The sequence below is a fragment of the Bacillus rossius genome, chromosome 1, assembly GCF_032445375.1.
Source record: "Bacillus rossius redtenbacheri isolate Brsri chromosome 1, Brsri_v3, whole genome shotgun sequence".
Lineage (NCBI taxonomy): Eukaryota > Metazoa > Arthropoda > Insecta > Phasmatodea > Bacillidae > Bacillus > Bacillus rossius.
Window position 1 is genome coordinate 151,771,427 of NC_086330.1, and position 15,822 is coordinate 151,787,248.

General features: G+C 39.7%; 1 protein-coding gene across 2 annotated transcripts in view; it reads left to right on the forward strand.

Moving 5' to 3' along the window:
- LOC134546294 (DDB1- and CUL4-associated factor 12 homolog) overlaps nucleotides 1-15,822 on the forward strand; it is a 53,718-nt gene that overhangs the window by 886 nt on the left and 37,010 nt on the right. For both annotated transcript variants that reach the window (XM_063389013.1, XM_063389014.1), the window contains exons 3-4: nucleotides 7,566-7,775; nucleotides 10,367-10,648. In XM_063389013.1, coding sequence (XP_063245083.1) covers nucleotides 7,566-7,775; nucleotides 10,367-10,648 — 492 coding nt within the window. The remainder of the gene's footprint in view (nucleotides 1-7,565; nucleotides 7,776-10,366; nucleotides 10,649-15,822) is intronic.

The window sequence follows — 15,822 nt, forward strand, 5'->3', positions numbered from 1 at the left end:
ATGCAGCCACAATGTAAAGGACGCATTTCTAATGGATGGATAGTATCCGAATACGGTAAATATGTATTGTACGGATTAGCGCCAAAAAAAATCGTACCAATATGAAATAACTTTCATTATATGCTCTTTTACGTCCTCTTTTCAAAACCGCCTGCGGAGATTAAAAATTCCAATTACTTTTGGAGATATCGCCGTTCTTATTTTGCAATACAAGCCCTATGTAATCATTCAACAGACGCCATTTTATATTTTGCCGTGTGTGCGTGAATGCCTAAATAACAGAAATTTTCCATTAGGTAAGGTTAGTTACATGATAAATACTTCAAAATAAACGGAAATTAAAAATAATATCAATTAATTTTACTTGTATAGTTTTAAGTATTTATAATGTAACTGACCTGACCTAACAAAACGGGACAAAGGTAGATTAAGTCAGGTCAGCTACAGTATAAATACTTTGAAACTGAACGGACATTAAAAATAATAAAAATTAATTTTAATGGTTGTTTAGTTTTAAAGTATTTATAATGTAGCTGACCTGACCTAACAAACCGGGAAAAAGGATGAACAGTAGGAACTCACGTAATTTTCTTTTTACGTGATGTAGTCGTTCAACTACGTCGCGAAAAAAATAAATTATAATACTTGTAAACAAGCAACAATGGTGAACGCGGGAATCCTACGATTCACTCATCTTTCTGGACATACCCGAATACTCACGTTGGCAAGCCTTCATTCAACAGACGAGAGGCAAACGCCCGATCGTGCATCTTCAGTTTTTTTTTTTTTTGTTTATTGTAAATAAATATGCAACTATGAAAACTAATGGTCAATTAGGTTATGTTAGCTACATTATAAATACTTCAAAACATTGTGGATGGTTGATTTGGTTAGGATAGCTACATTAAAAATACTGTGAAATCATGTAAACGGTTTCCTAGCGCTGGATAGCTACATATTAAAATGTTATTTGCTAAGCAACCATAAAATGATTTTACAGTTTTTTTAATGTAGCTATACTTACCTAATATAACCAACCATCTACAATGTTTTAAAGTATTTTTAATTACTTCTTGCTAATTTTAAGAAAAGAAGGCTTGCCAACGTGAGTATTCGGGTATGTCCAGAAAGATGTGTGAATCGTAGGCTTCCCTCTGAACGCCGCATCAGTGCACAACATGAAAATTAAAAAATTCCATATCTCCTAAAGTATTTGGAATTTCTGATCTCCGTTGGGTTTAATGAAAAGAGGAAGTTAAAGAGCACAGAATAAAGGTATTTTCGGATTTTTTAAATTTTTTTTTTAAAAAATCGCCAAAAAATGAATATTAAAAAATTTGATATCTCCAAAAGTAATTGGAATTTTTTATCTCCGCAGGCGGTTCTGAAAAGAGGACGTAAGATATCATATAATGAAAGTTATTTCATATTTGTACGATTTTTTTTTTGGCGCTAATCCGTACAATACATATTTACCCCGAATACTTTTACTACTAGCACCACCTGTTGACTGTCAGTCGTACTAATGTTCACGCAGCCATTTTGTGTAGGGATATCTACGAATATTCAGCAAAACGTAAATAATAAATACCTACCAATTAAAAAATAATGTAACGTGTATGTTATATATGTTAGCGATCCAAATAAAAAACATTTTATAAATTGTAAACTTTAAAAATACTTACGAGTTTTGAATTATCCTTTAAGTTTAAATTCATATTTTTATTTTATTTATTAAAGTCTTCATTTGTCTCTGTTTAAGTTATCACTTTCGCTTATAATGTTTTAAACAAATATTTTGCTGAAAATCTGAAGTAATATTATACACAAACAAAATAAAACCCAATTCCGAAGTTAATGGATGTAGGGACGCGTTAGTGGATGCGAGTGTCGCATCCCTAGAAATCTCGAATTAGTGGATGCGTGAAGGGATGCATCGGCATCCCTTGTGAGAATTCGGATTCAACACAAAGATGGCCGCGTCCACTACGATGCACTTTTAGTGGATCCCTTAGCTAAGGGATCCATTAGGCCAGTATTCGAATACAGCCTGTATTTGCTTTTGGGGCATCATGTAGGATAATGTGGATATTGGTACATATCTATTGTGTTGACGACAACCAATGTAATGTAATAAAAAAAACTATAGATAAGTTATAGGGTAAATATGTATTGTACGGATTAGCGCCAAAAAAAATCGTACAAATATGAAATGACTTTCATTATATGCTCTTTTACGTCCTCTTTTCAAAACCGCCTGCGGAGATTAAAAATTCCAATTACTTTTGGAGATATCGCCGTTCTTATTTTGCAATACAAGCCCTATGTAATCATTCAACAGACGCCATTTTATATTTTGCCGTGTGTGCGTGAATGCCTAAATAACAGAAATTTTCCATTAGGTAAGGTAAGTTACATGGTAAATACTTCAAAATAAACGGAAATTAAAAAATAATATCAATTAATTTTACTTGTATAGTTTTAAGTATTTATAATGTAACTGACCTGACCTTACAAAACGGGACAAAGGTAGATTAGGTCAGGTCAGCTACAGTATAAATACTTTGAAACTGAACGGACATTAAAAATAATAAAAATTAATTTTGATGGTTGTTTAGTTTTAAAGTATTTATAATGTAGCTGACCTGACCTAACAAACCGGGAAAAAGGATGAACAGTAGGAACTCACGTAATTTTCTTTTTACGTGATGTAGTCGTTCAACTACGTCGCGAAAAAAATAAATAATAATACTTGTAAACAAGCAACAATGGTGAACGCGGGAATCCTACGATTCACTCAACCTTCTGGACATACCCGAATACTCACGTTGGCAAGCCTTCTTTCAACAGACGAGAGGCAAACGCCCGATCATGCATCTTCGTTTTTTTTTTTTTTTGTTTATTGTAAATAAATATGCAACTCATGAAAACTAATGGTCAATTAGGTTATGTTAGCTGCATTATAAATACTTCAAAACATTGTGGATGGTTGATTTGGTTAAGATAGCTACATTAAAAATACTGTGAAATCATGTAAACGGTTTCCTAGCGCTGGATAGCTACATATTAAAATGTTATTTGCTAAGCAACCATAAAATGATTTTACAGTTTTTTTAATGTAGCTATACTTACCTAATATAACCAACCATCTGCAATGTTTTAAAGTATTTTTAATTACTTCTTGCTAATTTTAAGAAAAGAAGGCTTGCCAACGTGAGTATTCGGGTATGTCCAGAAGGTTGTGTGAATCGTAGGCTTCCCACTGAAACGCCGCATCAGTGCACAACATGAAAATTAAAAAATTCCATATCTCCTAAAGTATTTGGAATTTCTGATCTCCGCCGGGTTTAATGAAAAGAGGAAGTTAAAGAGCACAGAATAAAGGTATTTTCGGATTTTTTAAATTTTTTTTTTAAAAAATCGCCAAAAAATGAATATTAAAAAATTTGATATCTCCAAAAGTAATTGGAATTTTTTATCTCCGCAGGCGGTTCTGAAAAGAGGACGTAAGATAGCATATAATGAAAGTTATTTCATATTTGTACGATATTTTTTTTTTGGCGCTAATCCGTACAATACATATTTACCAGTTATAGATATTGGGACTAGTTTACATTGCAATACCATAATACTATTGGTGACAACATCAACTTGTTGGTGCTGACATCATTAGTACCCCAACTTTCTTATTGGAAAAGTGCTTGAATCTGTGAAGGGGGGGGGGGGGGGAGTTTTGGGTGGTTGGAAGAGGAACGTTCACACACTTGTTTTGCACAAAATATGTTTCTGTATGGATTTAATTTTTGGATATTTTATTCTATACTAGAGCCCTACTTTTTCTAGTATAGAACATGATACTGAATATATATTACTTTCCTCAAGAAACATATCTTATGCTTATAAAAGCATATGAATTTTCCACGTCCAAAGTTGCCCTATTCCAGTACTTCTACCATAAGAACATTCAGGTTTGTAATTAATTCAGAACAGCCTTGTTGGCAATTTCATCAATTTCCCAGCCATGTGACAATGTAAACTTACTCAAAAAATTATAATTAGCTATCCTCACTAAACCTTTTGCTATGTTATTATTACTTACAAGTGTAACACTATCTTAGCCTAGGAAAGCAAGATGTTTTTGTTATGTAATGAATCTAATTATTTACTTACCAAAGAAAGCAAATATTTTACTTAAACACAATACACCTCTCACCTAGCACAGCAAACAAAATTAACATAAACCACTACTCCACATCACTAAAACATTTAATAACCCTTTAAAAAACTTATTTTTCCTGGCTTTGCAGTATTATTCTTTTACTATCACTACTACCTTTAGTATATATATATTAATTTTTCTCTAAAATAATTACCTTTTCCACCATCAAATTAATTCAATATCACGAAACACAAACCTTCCGTGCACTTTCCTCATCATTATTACAATTACAACCACACATCTATTCTCTATATATACTATAACATTAAAAGTAATTCAATGCAAAAACACAAACTTTCATTTCTCTCATAATTACTACACTCATTACCACACAAATCCAATTAATTTCTTACTACCTACTAAGTACGTATTGTACCTATATTTGTTTCAAAACTTACATATTATGAAGGTATTCCATTCTACTTATTTTTGTTACAATTTTATTTAAATTTTATTTTTTCACTCCTACTCGTATCAAAACTGCTATTTTCACTCCTAAACTACACTATCATTGATTTTTATTTTCACAATATCCATTCTTACACTGTTATCAATATTTAATGCTATAATTTCATTGGTTCCTCCATTCAAGTACATGACATATATTTTCCCCTACATATTTTTCAGACCATTTACACACACACACACACACTGCTTACAGTTATCAAGATTTAGACGATGCTATATATCTTAGTCATTTCATATTTAACTCAGTCTAATTAGAGTTTAAAATTTTTGACACTTCTAAGAAAATTAGTAAAATTTAATATAGGTATGTATGTTCATTTCTAAGTTAACATTTAACAACTGTAGAAGCCGTAACTAAACTAATGGCAGCTGGTGTCTGAATTTACTGTGAGTGTGTACTATACATGTTTTCCATGAAGTAGTATGGTCTACATACATTTTGTTTCTATTGAACGGGGTAATAATGTACTTTTATAAAAAAATGTACTTATTCTGAAAAATTGTTTTAGTGTAGCTGTTTATCCCATAATTTATTCTTCCCCCCATAATATTTCAACCAAATATTCACCTTTCTGCTTTTTGGAGCATAAGCAGTGCTAGCTTTTACACCATACCTATCATCCTTGGAGCTGTTTATCCCATATTTAAAATACCTAATAAACTAAAGATAATGCAGCAGGTAGGCAAGTGTGTTCACTATGCTAATTTCACTCACGTTCCAGGATGCAATTAAAAAAATGAGGGGAATCTCAATTAAAACATGCTTAACTAGATAATTTAATAAGATAATCAGCAGTCAAAAATTTTACAATAGCCTAATCATGTAAGAAAAACTCCTGACACTATAAATATCCTTAACCATTATGATCAAGTACTTAAGTGTGTTCATGATTTATTCATAATTAATTTATAAGTAGAGCAGTTACTTTTTGGTACAAGGCTAAAATGACACATTATTTGATCAAGTTTTGCAATCAAGAACTAATGGTTTAGCCTAGTTGAAAACTTCACAAAAAATATTTTGTGACTACAGTAAGCTTATGAAAGGTACTGCTTGAATGAGGTGATATCTCTAAGTGCAAAATTTCTCGTAAAAAAATAAAGTAAAACCTTAATAGAAAACAGGTTCACGCCCTCAGTAAACTTCCACTGTGGATTCGTGTGAGTTATTACACATGTAAGGTAGAACATTGATTATCCGTAACCTGATCAACGGGGCAACTGTTAACCAGGTTCTCAAATAAAACTTAAACAATTAAACTTAGGGGGGGGGGACCATGCCTGTGAAGTGTAATTTATTAGGAAAGGGACAAGAAAGGAGTAAAACTAAAAACTATGTATTACAAATAGAAACAAATGGACAATTAAGTGGACTAAAATTGCCAGTGAGACGAAATATTAGTCAGGGTTATGATGTACCTATTACAAGTACGGAACAACTGCTCGTCGTGGAACTCTGCACTCTCACACCTCAGAACCCTCCCTACCCTCGCACTTCTGAACCTTCCTGACCCTCACACTCTAGAACCTTCCTGACCCTTGCACTCTAGAATTGCACCTTTGCATATCAAATTGTGTCTTTTAGGTCATTACAAATAATTTCATTCATCAATTTTTTATATATATATATTAACAGTTAGTTCATTAATACTTGTACATTTGTTTTGCATAATTTACTTCTGTAATTTTGCTGTATTGTATAACATTAATACATTTGAATTCAATTATCTGTGTTTTTGACTTATCTGTGCTGACTTTCTCTCCCCTCCCCTCCCCCCTAATTACTCTGGTTAAACAAGGTTCTACTGTATTTTGTGTTAAGTAAGAAACTATTATTTGTTAGGAATTATTACTTGAAGATTTTTAAAATTTGTAGTAATGTGGCGTAATGTTCTCCCAAAATACGTAACTTAAACCATGTGTATTTGAATCCCTATAAAAAATGTTACATTTAATGGCAGTTAGGGGATGGCTCTTATTTCAGGTCAAGATTTTATATTTACAGTAATTACAGATAAACTTGTAGACTTTTTTAATTGTTTAACTTTCACGAAATGAAAAATATATACACCGCATACTTTTTGCATAGTTAGCTGCCAAAGTTACATTTTTAACGTTTTTGGGTTGTACAAATAAGGAGAATTTAATTTATTGCAAAACTGAAACATTTTAGGTTTAACTGCAATGACACTGGCTACTTCAAGAAATGGTTTGAATTTCTTTCAGAAATACTAATTAATTTTACCTGGCATTTCAAAATACTCAAATTTGTTACTATTTCGACAGCCAAGAAACATGAAATGAGTTTTTGTGATAGAAATGCAAACCATATCATGAAGTAGCCAGTGGCATTGCAGTTAAACCTAAAAAGTTTCAGTTCTGCAATAAATTAAATTCTCTTTATTTGTACAACTCCAAATCTTTAAAAATGTAACTTTGGTAGCTAATTATGCAAAAAGTATGCCCTGTATATATTTTTTCATCTCGTGAAAGTTAAACAATTGAAAAAATCTAAAAATTGTTCAGTGATTAATATAAATATAAAATCATGACCTGAAATGGGAGGCACCCCCTTAATAAAGAACAATTTATTTAATTTTGTTAGCAACTTAATTTGAAACCAAATTGACATAGGAAAAGAATTTACTGTAGGATTGAGTAATCTGGGTTGTGATGGATAACATTGAAAAACTAGGTATTGTATTTATAGTTAAAAATTTTAGATGCTAGGATGTGGATGTAAAGGAATAATACACAGATGTTACGCGTGTGAAAGTTAAGCGGTGTGCTTCGTAACGAAATATTGCTGGAATATTAAGATGTGATGTATTGCAAGGGTTTCGAGTGACACATTGTCCCTGGACGTTGCCCGTGGCAGCTGATGGTGTACGACGTGGTGACCCAGAAGCTGGACCAGATACCGTCCCTCCTGGGGCGCCGGGAGTCGGCCGGCACGCAGCAGGAGCAGTGTGGAATACACTCCATACAGATCAACCCGTCGCGCTCCTTGCTGGCCACCGGCGCCCGCAACTCCAGCGAGGTGGCCGTATACCGCTTGCCGACGCTCGACCCCGTGTGCGTGGGCGAGGTGAGTTTCTCGAGGTCCTCCGAAGTTACTGTGTTGTGGGCTGTTCCCAGGGTGATGTTGTTTTTCATCTCTAGTGATCACTGTCCGGACTGTTACCCTCCTCAGTCATAACAGAGTAAACCCGAGTTATGTTATAACTTTGTTACAATTCACTCTCCTGATGACTGGGGGGGCAACTAGTGGATCTTTTGGTTTCAGAAGGCAAAATAATGATTTCGTCTAGATATTAGTACCTCTGTTTTTATTTTACTTTTGATTATTTTCACATTATTAAAAGAATGGGCCGGCCCTCATTAGACAATTCTATGGATGATTAACACAATTTAAATAAAATTCATAACAATAAACATCTTAAGGAGTCGCAGTCCCAGAAACGTCGGATCAACATTGTGGTTCAATGCTAGTCCGAAAACGTAAAAAAAAAAACTGAAGGGCTGGCGGTTTGACGATTGCTGGACGAAGTGGAACAGCTGACTGGACATCAGGGGGCCTTAGTCATCCGGCCCTTGGAAACTGATCTGGTCCTTGGAATGTGTCCGGTTCTCGTAATCCGTCCGGTTCTTGTACCCTGTCAAACAGGGAGATGGCTTCCAGGATCAGCGTGGATGTGCTGAGCTCGCGAACTCGCGGTTGTCATGGACGTTTCCATGATTTAAAAAAATTAATTAATAACTGATGAATAAAACATGACTACTCCTACGAGGTAGAGCTACATGGACTGACTAAAGGCTAATCACTACAGTTGTGGGAATCATAGCCCTTGTCTAGCTAATTACATCTTAAAAGAAAAACAGAGAGGCATCCTGATGACGAATATACGTAGTGGTCAGTCCAGAATTGTGGCGCGCAGTAAGTTTGGGGCAGCAGCGCGTCGTAATTAAAAGGCGAGGTTAAAGAAAAGAAGGAGGGGGGGGGGGGGCTTCAGCTTTCGGACTGAAAGGTTCTGAAGATTCCTGTGGGGCTTGTCGAGAAGTACTGACTTCGATATCTCAAAGTTGGTGGAACTGCTCGATGTCAGCGCGACCTACCGAGGTGTGCCTGAACTACGTAGAGGTCGACTCACACTAGGCGACTGCTAGCAGCATGGGGCTTATAAAGCGGACTAAGCCAGCGCTCTGGTGGCCTGGGAAGAAACTACGGGGTATTGGTTACTGCGGGAGACGCCAGAGGACAGGCGTTTAGCGGGTGTTCAAACACCCAGGGGAAGTGATTCGCAAAAATACCGCTAGGGAGCATGAGCAGTACTTTTTGGGACTGGATTCGTGGCCTTGAGGACAGACCGACCCTGGCTGGGGTTAGTGGCTGGTCAATACTCTGGGCCATGTTCCCAGGAAATCTTAGAGAAGGGGGAGGGGTTAAAACTGTGATGCCCGTGTGAAAGGGGCTCTACTGAGCCCAGAGGCGTAACTGTAAGTTGGTGAAAATGGCTCACGTCAGGCGAGGTCTTAGAAGCAGCCTGCCCTGGGAGTTTGCAGGACATAGCAGTTCTCGTCACGGATCAGAGGCAAATTACAGGCGACGTTCGTGCGCCAAGGCGGGAATAAACGGATACCAGTCTGACTCGCAAAAGTCGGACCTAGGGCTGGGAAAAATTGGGGAGGCAGGCCTGGTAAAGATTAAACTGGAGTGTACAGTAGAAGGAACAAGTTTAAGTTCTTGCAGCAAAATAATGACTAGTGACATTATTTTTTAAAAATTCAAAATTAAAATTGTGCCAAAGTACTAGTTGGCGGCACAAGACATAGAGCTTAATAAAATAACATCATTTGAGTGGAACTTTAAACTAGTTAGCAATAAAGTACTTTTTTTTAAATTTAATATTTTTTTTTGTATTATTTGTTAGAATAAATGAGCATGGCTTTTCTAATTGGATGCTAAAGAGATTATGAGAGGCAGTGAGATGAGAATGGAGCATTGAGCGAATGAATGGGTGGGGAAACAGAAGTACCCAGACAAACCTAAATGCTGCCATGTTTCCCATTTGCAAAAAATCCTGGCCATGTTGTGAATCGGACCTCTGTTATTAGAGTTTAATATTCTAAAACCACATTTATAAACTACACAAGATGCAGAAATTTTAACTGCAACCTGTTTATAAATTATGCAAGACACAATGCAAGCATTGGCCAGCTCTCAACTTCTTGTGTTTCCACCTTCTATATAATAAGATTTCATTCATTAAACTATTGTTCTGTGGAAGCAAATGAGGCTTTTAAATTAAATTTTAATTTTTACATTTTAAAGTTGTGGGGTTGGCAGTGTATTGCAACTTGCATTTCATGAAGTAATTTAGTTTTCTTGCATTTGTTGCATGTTGCATCCTTGAGTTTTGTAGAGAAGGTTATAAACCCAGCCTAAGTCTTTAATTTTTTCTATAATATTAATTAATAAAAGTTTCGTTTTGACTAAACACCAGAGCAAGATAAATGAACATTTACCTTTACTCAACATTTTTAAAGCTCACTTTAATTTATTGTTTAATTGATTAATAACTGGTTATATTTTACTCCTCGAGAATTGTCATAGGTACTTGCCTATCAGGTCCATCTAAGTCCTCCAGACTGATGGTGCTACGGTGGTTTGTTTGGTAGAGTGCACATCAAGACTGGGTGTTCGACATGTGCTGGCTGGACGACCAGTTCCTGGTGTCTGGCTCCCGGGACACGCACCTGGCCCTTTGGCGGGTGAACCAGGAGGAGCTGTGCGACGGCAACGAAGAGCCCTCGTACAAGCACATACGCCCACTGGTAGTTAAGGAGTGCCGCACCGCACAGAAAGTGCGTGCCCTTGCGTTCAACAAAAACTTCCAGGAGATTGCGGCGCTCTCGCTCAACGGCTTTATTCACGTATGGAGTGCAGAGACCTTCCGGCAGGTGAGTGTCTGTGTTCATCATCATCGTCTCTGGTGTTGTTGGGTACAAACCTGCCAGCAAGCATTCTACCCTACTTTCCTCTTGCCATCCTCCTAAACTCTACTACATTCCTCACTAACACATAATACTCATCTAAACTTCTCCATTCACCGATCATTCTCATAACCAGCAAGTTTTCACCTCTTTCTGTTCTCCTCTCTCTGATCACTATTCTGGGGTTCTTCGTCCTGCATCCAGGATTCTTTCCCACAATCCTTTGTCCCAGCTTCACCCACCCTCCTAACCTCTCGTTGTCTGGTACATACTAACTAACCTCTCTGTTTTCTGCATTTTAGATTCTCTTAATCTATTTCTTTCATTAGCTCTTTTGGGCTAGTGATGTAATTTCCCTGTTTATCCTTTTCTAATCTCATCCACTTCCCCTTCACATGCCTAGTTGCTCTTTTTTCACTGCAGTGACAAGTAGTCACTGAGATTTCCAATAAAATTACGAATTATCAAAGTCCTCAAAAAGTCAAAAATTATTTATTTATTTTCCTTAAGATATTAAACAGTTTAGACTTTCATGTATTTGATTAAGATTGCCATTTTTAATATGTTCCATACTTTGAGATAGCCCTGTGAAATTGACGTCGACCAGGGCTACGCCCTCCCTAAGCCCGATGTGCCTCACGCCACTGCCGACCACCAGAGTAACGTGTTTGCCACCGCTGACCCACTTAAACGCACCACAGTGATAGAACACGTCATTCCGACTCTCCCGCACGAACTGATTTTCATCCCTCCTGGAAGCTACGGTCACGTGGGTAAACAGACTATCCTCACCCAAGTGCACGAGATGTTGCGGGACGGCATTATTGAGCCGAATGAAAGTCCGTATAACTCGCAAATAGTCTTGGCAGAGAAAAAGGACGGCACATTGCAGTTCTGTGTTAACTTTAAACCGCTGAACAAGGTTACCATTAATGCCCCGCCACCCCTGTTTAACATCGCTGACACGATAGCTGGACTGGGAGACGCTAAAATATTCTCGTCATTGGACTTAAAATCAGGCTACTGGCAAGTACCAATCAGACCCACAGACCGACCGAAAACCGCGGCGCTTTCAATTCTCCTCTATGCCTTTGGGCTTGCAAGACGCGCCCGCCACGTTTCAAACAATGATGACCCGTGTGCTAGATAATTATGCAGGAAAGTTTGCCGCTGCATACTTAGACGACATAATTATCTGGTTCCAGACCTGGGAAGAGCATGCCCATCACCTGGCGCTTGTATTAGAGCAACTTGCCACCCACGGACTTACGTGCAACACAGCCAAATGTCACCTAGGCACCATCGAGCTTGACTTCCCGGGGCTCGTAGTCAACACGGAGGGGAATCGCCCAACGGAAAAACAGCTGGAAGTGATTGTAAACAAAACTCCGCCTCGCACCCGCAAACAGCTACAGCGCTTCCTGGGGCTGGCCAACTGTCTCAGGGCGTTTATATCTGGCTTCGCACTCGTGGCCGTGCCCCTCATGGGACTACTGTCACCGAAACAGCCCTTTAAATGGACGAACGCCGCGCAGCTTGCCTTTGACGAACTAAAGAACAGGTTCCGTGAATGCCATCTATTAGCCCGTCTCGACCCGAACAAACAGGTCATCGTTCAAACTGACGCCAGTCAAGAGGGCATCGGCGCCATTTTGCTACAAATCGGCGACGGAGGCGAGCCCCGCATTGTAGAATACGCAAGTGCAAAATTCGGGGAAGACAAGCGACGCTATAGCGTTAACGAACGTGAATGCCTCGGAGTAGTGCGAGCGCTACGACACTACAGGCCGCAACTTGAGGGTCAACACTTACTGTTGCGCACCGATAGTCAGTGCCTTAAGTGGCTGGCGACAATGCAGGGCCTACGCTCAAAGTTGACACGCTGGGTCATGCTGTTGCAGTCCCTAGACTTTACGGTAGAGCACGTGTCCGGCAAGAGTAACGAACTTGCGGACGAGCTGTCCCGCAACCCAGACGACACGGTCGAAGCCCGCGATGACGTCTCCTGGAATGAACTGTTACCACCCACCAGCGGACGGCCAGTGGATGAGAAGAGCACACACGGTCACGACGCGACGATCTGCGCTGTTGTCAGGGACGACACGCCGGGGGCGGAAATCGATGAGTTCGTGCGCGCATTATAAAGGACAGACGACCAGTCGCAGAAACTAATACGTAGCTGCGCGAAGGGACGCGCGAGGGCTACCGAGTTGTGGACGGACATTTGCAGGCACACCCCGCAGGAAGCGAACATCCATCGCAGACATTCGCACCGCGCGAGACTCGAAGCCAGGTGTTCCGCATGCTGCACGAGAATCGGCTTACCGGACACCCGGGCACGGACGAGACCACTAGAGCCATTCGTAAAACATTCTACTTGCCAGGGCTTAACCAGTAGAGTACGTGCGTAACAGCGTGCGACACTGCCGTCACTGCCAACGACACAAAGCACGGCGGCCCGGCAGGAAGGAACAGCAGCTGCCATGACGACCCACAGAACCGTTTCACACGGTAGCATTGGACTTGATGGGGCCATACCCCTGCACCCCGAGGGGAAAAAGATTTCTACTGGTAGTAACGGATGGTTTCACACGGTGGGTGGAGGCCTATCGCCTGTCCAACGCCCGGACAGGAACCATCGTGCATGCACTCAAGACAGAGTTTTTCCCACGGTGGGCATACCCCCGGGTACTATTGTCAGATAATGCTGCGCAGTTTTATGGCTGGCGATGGGCAAAACTCTGCGGGGAGTGGCACGTGATTGCACACACTACACCAGCATATCACCCAAGAGCAAATCCGACAGAGCGGCGCAATCAAGAAATCAAAGTGCAACTCCGTCTACGCCTATCAGAGGACCACTCCCAGTGGAACACCCACGTGCCCGACGTAATGTTCTGTATACGCCACGGGAGAAACCCCGGCTAGGCTAGTGCAAGGGCGCAACCTCCCACTGCCGGGCCAGTACCGCGTCGACGAGAGGAACCCGGAAACTGCCGACCGAACCCCCGAAGAGTGGGCTCGAGAGCTGATGGAAACCCACGAAACCGCCCGGCAACACCAAACCACATACTAGGCTCAGATCACACCAATCACAACGCGGCCCCCACCTCCTCTGACACCCGGCCAGCTGGTCTACGGACGCCTGCACCCATTGTCGGCGAAAAACCAGTATTACTGCGCCAGACTAGCGCCTAAATGGATTGGGCCGATGCCAGTGATTAGGACCATAGGCACCACAACCGTAGTAGTGAAACTTCCGTCAGGACGATCTGCAAGGTATCATCGTGACGCCATCCGGGTAGCAGATGAGGAACCGGACGAGGCGGGCGACGAACCCAGCGCACTAACACCCGAGGAGCCCAGGAAAACTGCACAGCCAGCTACTTCGACCCCGACAGAAGAAACGGAAAGGGAATTTCAGGGGTTTCCGGAAACCGAGGATAGGCGCCCTGTACCAAACACCCACACCACTGTCCCCCAAAAAACTGTTATCAGAGAGGGAGGACGAAATGACGCTTTTCCACGGGTTTGACGAGGCCGTCAGGGGGGGAAATCTGGCATGCACCCCATCCCCCACCCCGAATATCTGGGAACCAGACGACGCACAGACCAAACAAAACCTATTTTGTCATATTTAAATTAAATATATTAAATACTAGCTGCCCGACCCGGCTTCGCACGGCTATACTAATGGAAAAAAATTAAGCCACATCTCCCATTTACAGTAATGGTAAAAAAAAAAAATTTCAGTGAAAATTTATTACAATGCTGTATAATGTACCGGAGAGAAAATGAATAGCACAGATGGTTTCCCGACTCGTGCACGCAACGTACAACTGATGTACCCGTACTTCGCTACGGCAGTCTACAGGCAAATCACTCTTGCGCCGCTCATTATACATGCCCCTCCTTGTGGGTATGCCACTGCCGCGCGATGCCCGTTGCCATGGCGACGCAGAAGGCATGAACAATGCAAAATCCTGTTCTCATGCAGACAAAGTACCCACTGTTGCCTGGTTTTAACCAACAATGGGATCTAATTTTCGGAAAATGTCATCCTGCGTAACATAAGGAACATTACTGTGAAGTTTCAAGTCTGTAAAATATATATACTTGAAAAAAAGGGCAATTTTTGATATTTAAAGCACCAGCAAAATTTCAACGATGATGAGGACTGCACTTACAATGTAATAGTCGTTGCCATAGAGACGAATGAAGCATCAACAAAGCAACAGCCGTTGCCATGATGATTTCCTACCAGAAACTGGTAATTTTGATATATTACGCCCCCAAAACTCCCCTTGGGATCGGATTTCTGCAGAATCCGTTCTTAGTGAGCGTCTACATCACAAAATGAGGAACTATGCTAAATTTCAAGTCAGTCGGGTGTATAGTTTTAGAGATCTCGTGATGAGTGAGTCAGTGAGTGGTATTTCACTTTATATATATATATATATATATATATATATATATATATATATATACACACACACACACACACACACACACACACACACACACACACATATGTCCTTGTCAGAATTGTAACGGGAGAGGAAAATTATTGATGGTCCGAAAAATGATAATTAATTAAAAGTAATAAAATTAATTCTAGTAAAAGAAAAAAAAAACAAATTAAACACAGAGAGAGGAAAAAAAACAATAGTTAAGGTTTGCGATTTAAAGTGATAAAAAGTATTTAAATACTAATTGAACTCTTATGAAGGTACTGATTGCTTCGTTGTTAATGTCACATGGGTGTTTTTTACTTGTATGAGAAAATTAAGAATGATAAGGCATCTAGTGCGTGGCAACAATGTTAATAGGCAATAGGAAATAAACTTCTAGCACCTGCGGCATTGTCAACACACACTTCGTACGTGTACTGCATGTTGTATCTAACCCCCTCCAACGCATTTGATTCTAAATTGGACTTTTAGTAAGAATCCCTAATGTTATTGATAATATAATATAGCCCATATATAGCCTTCCTCGATAAATGTACTATCCAACACAAAGAATTTTTCAAATCGGTCCAGTGGTTCCTGAGATTAGCGCGTTCAAACAAACAAACAAACTCTTCAGCTTTATAATATTAGTATAGATTGTATATTTATAGTCAAATTATAGTAAAGTAT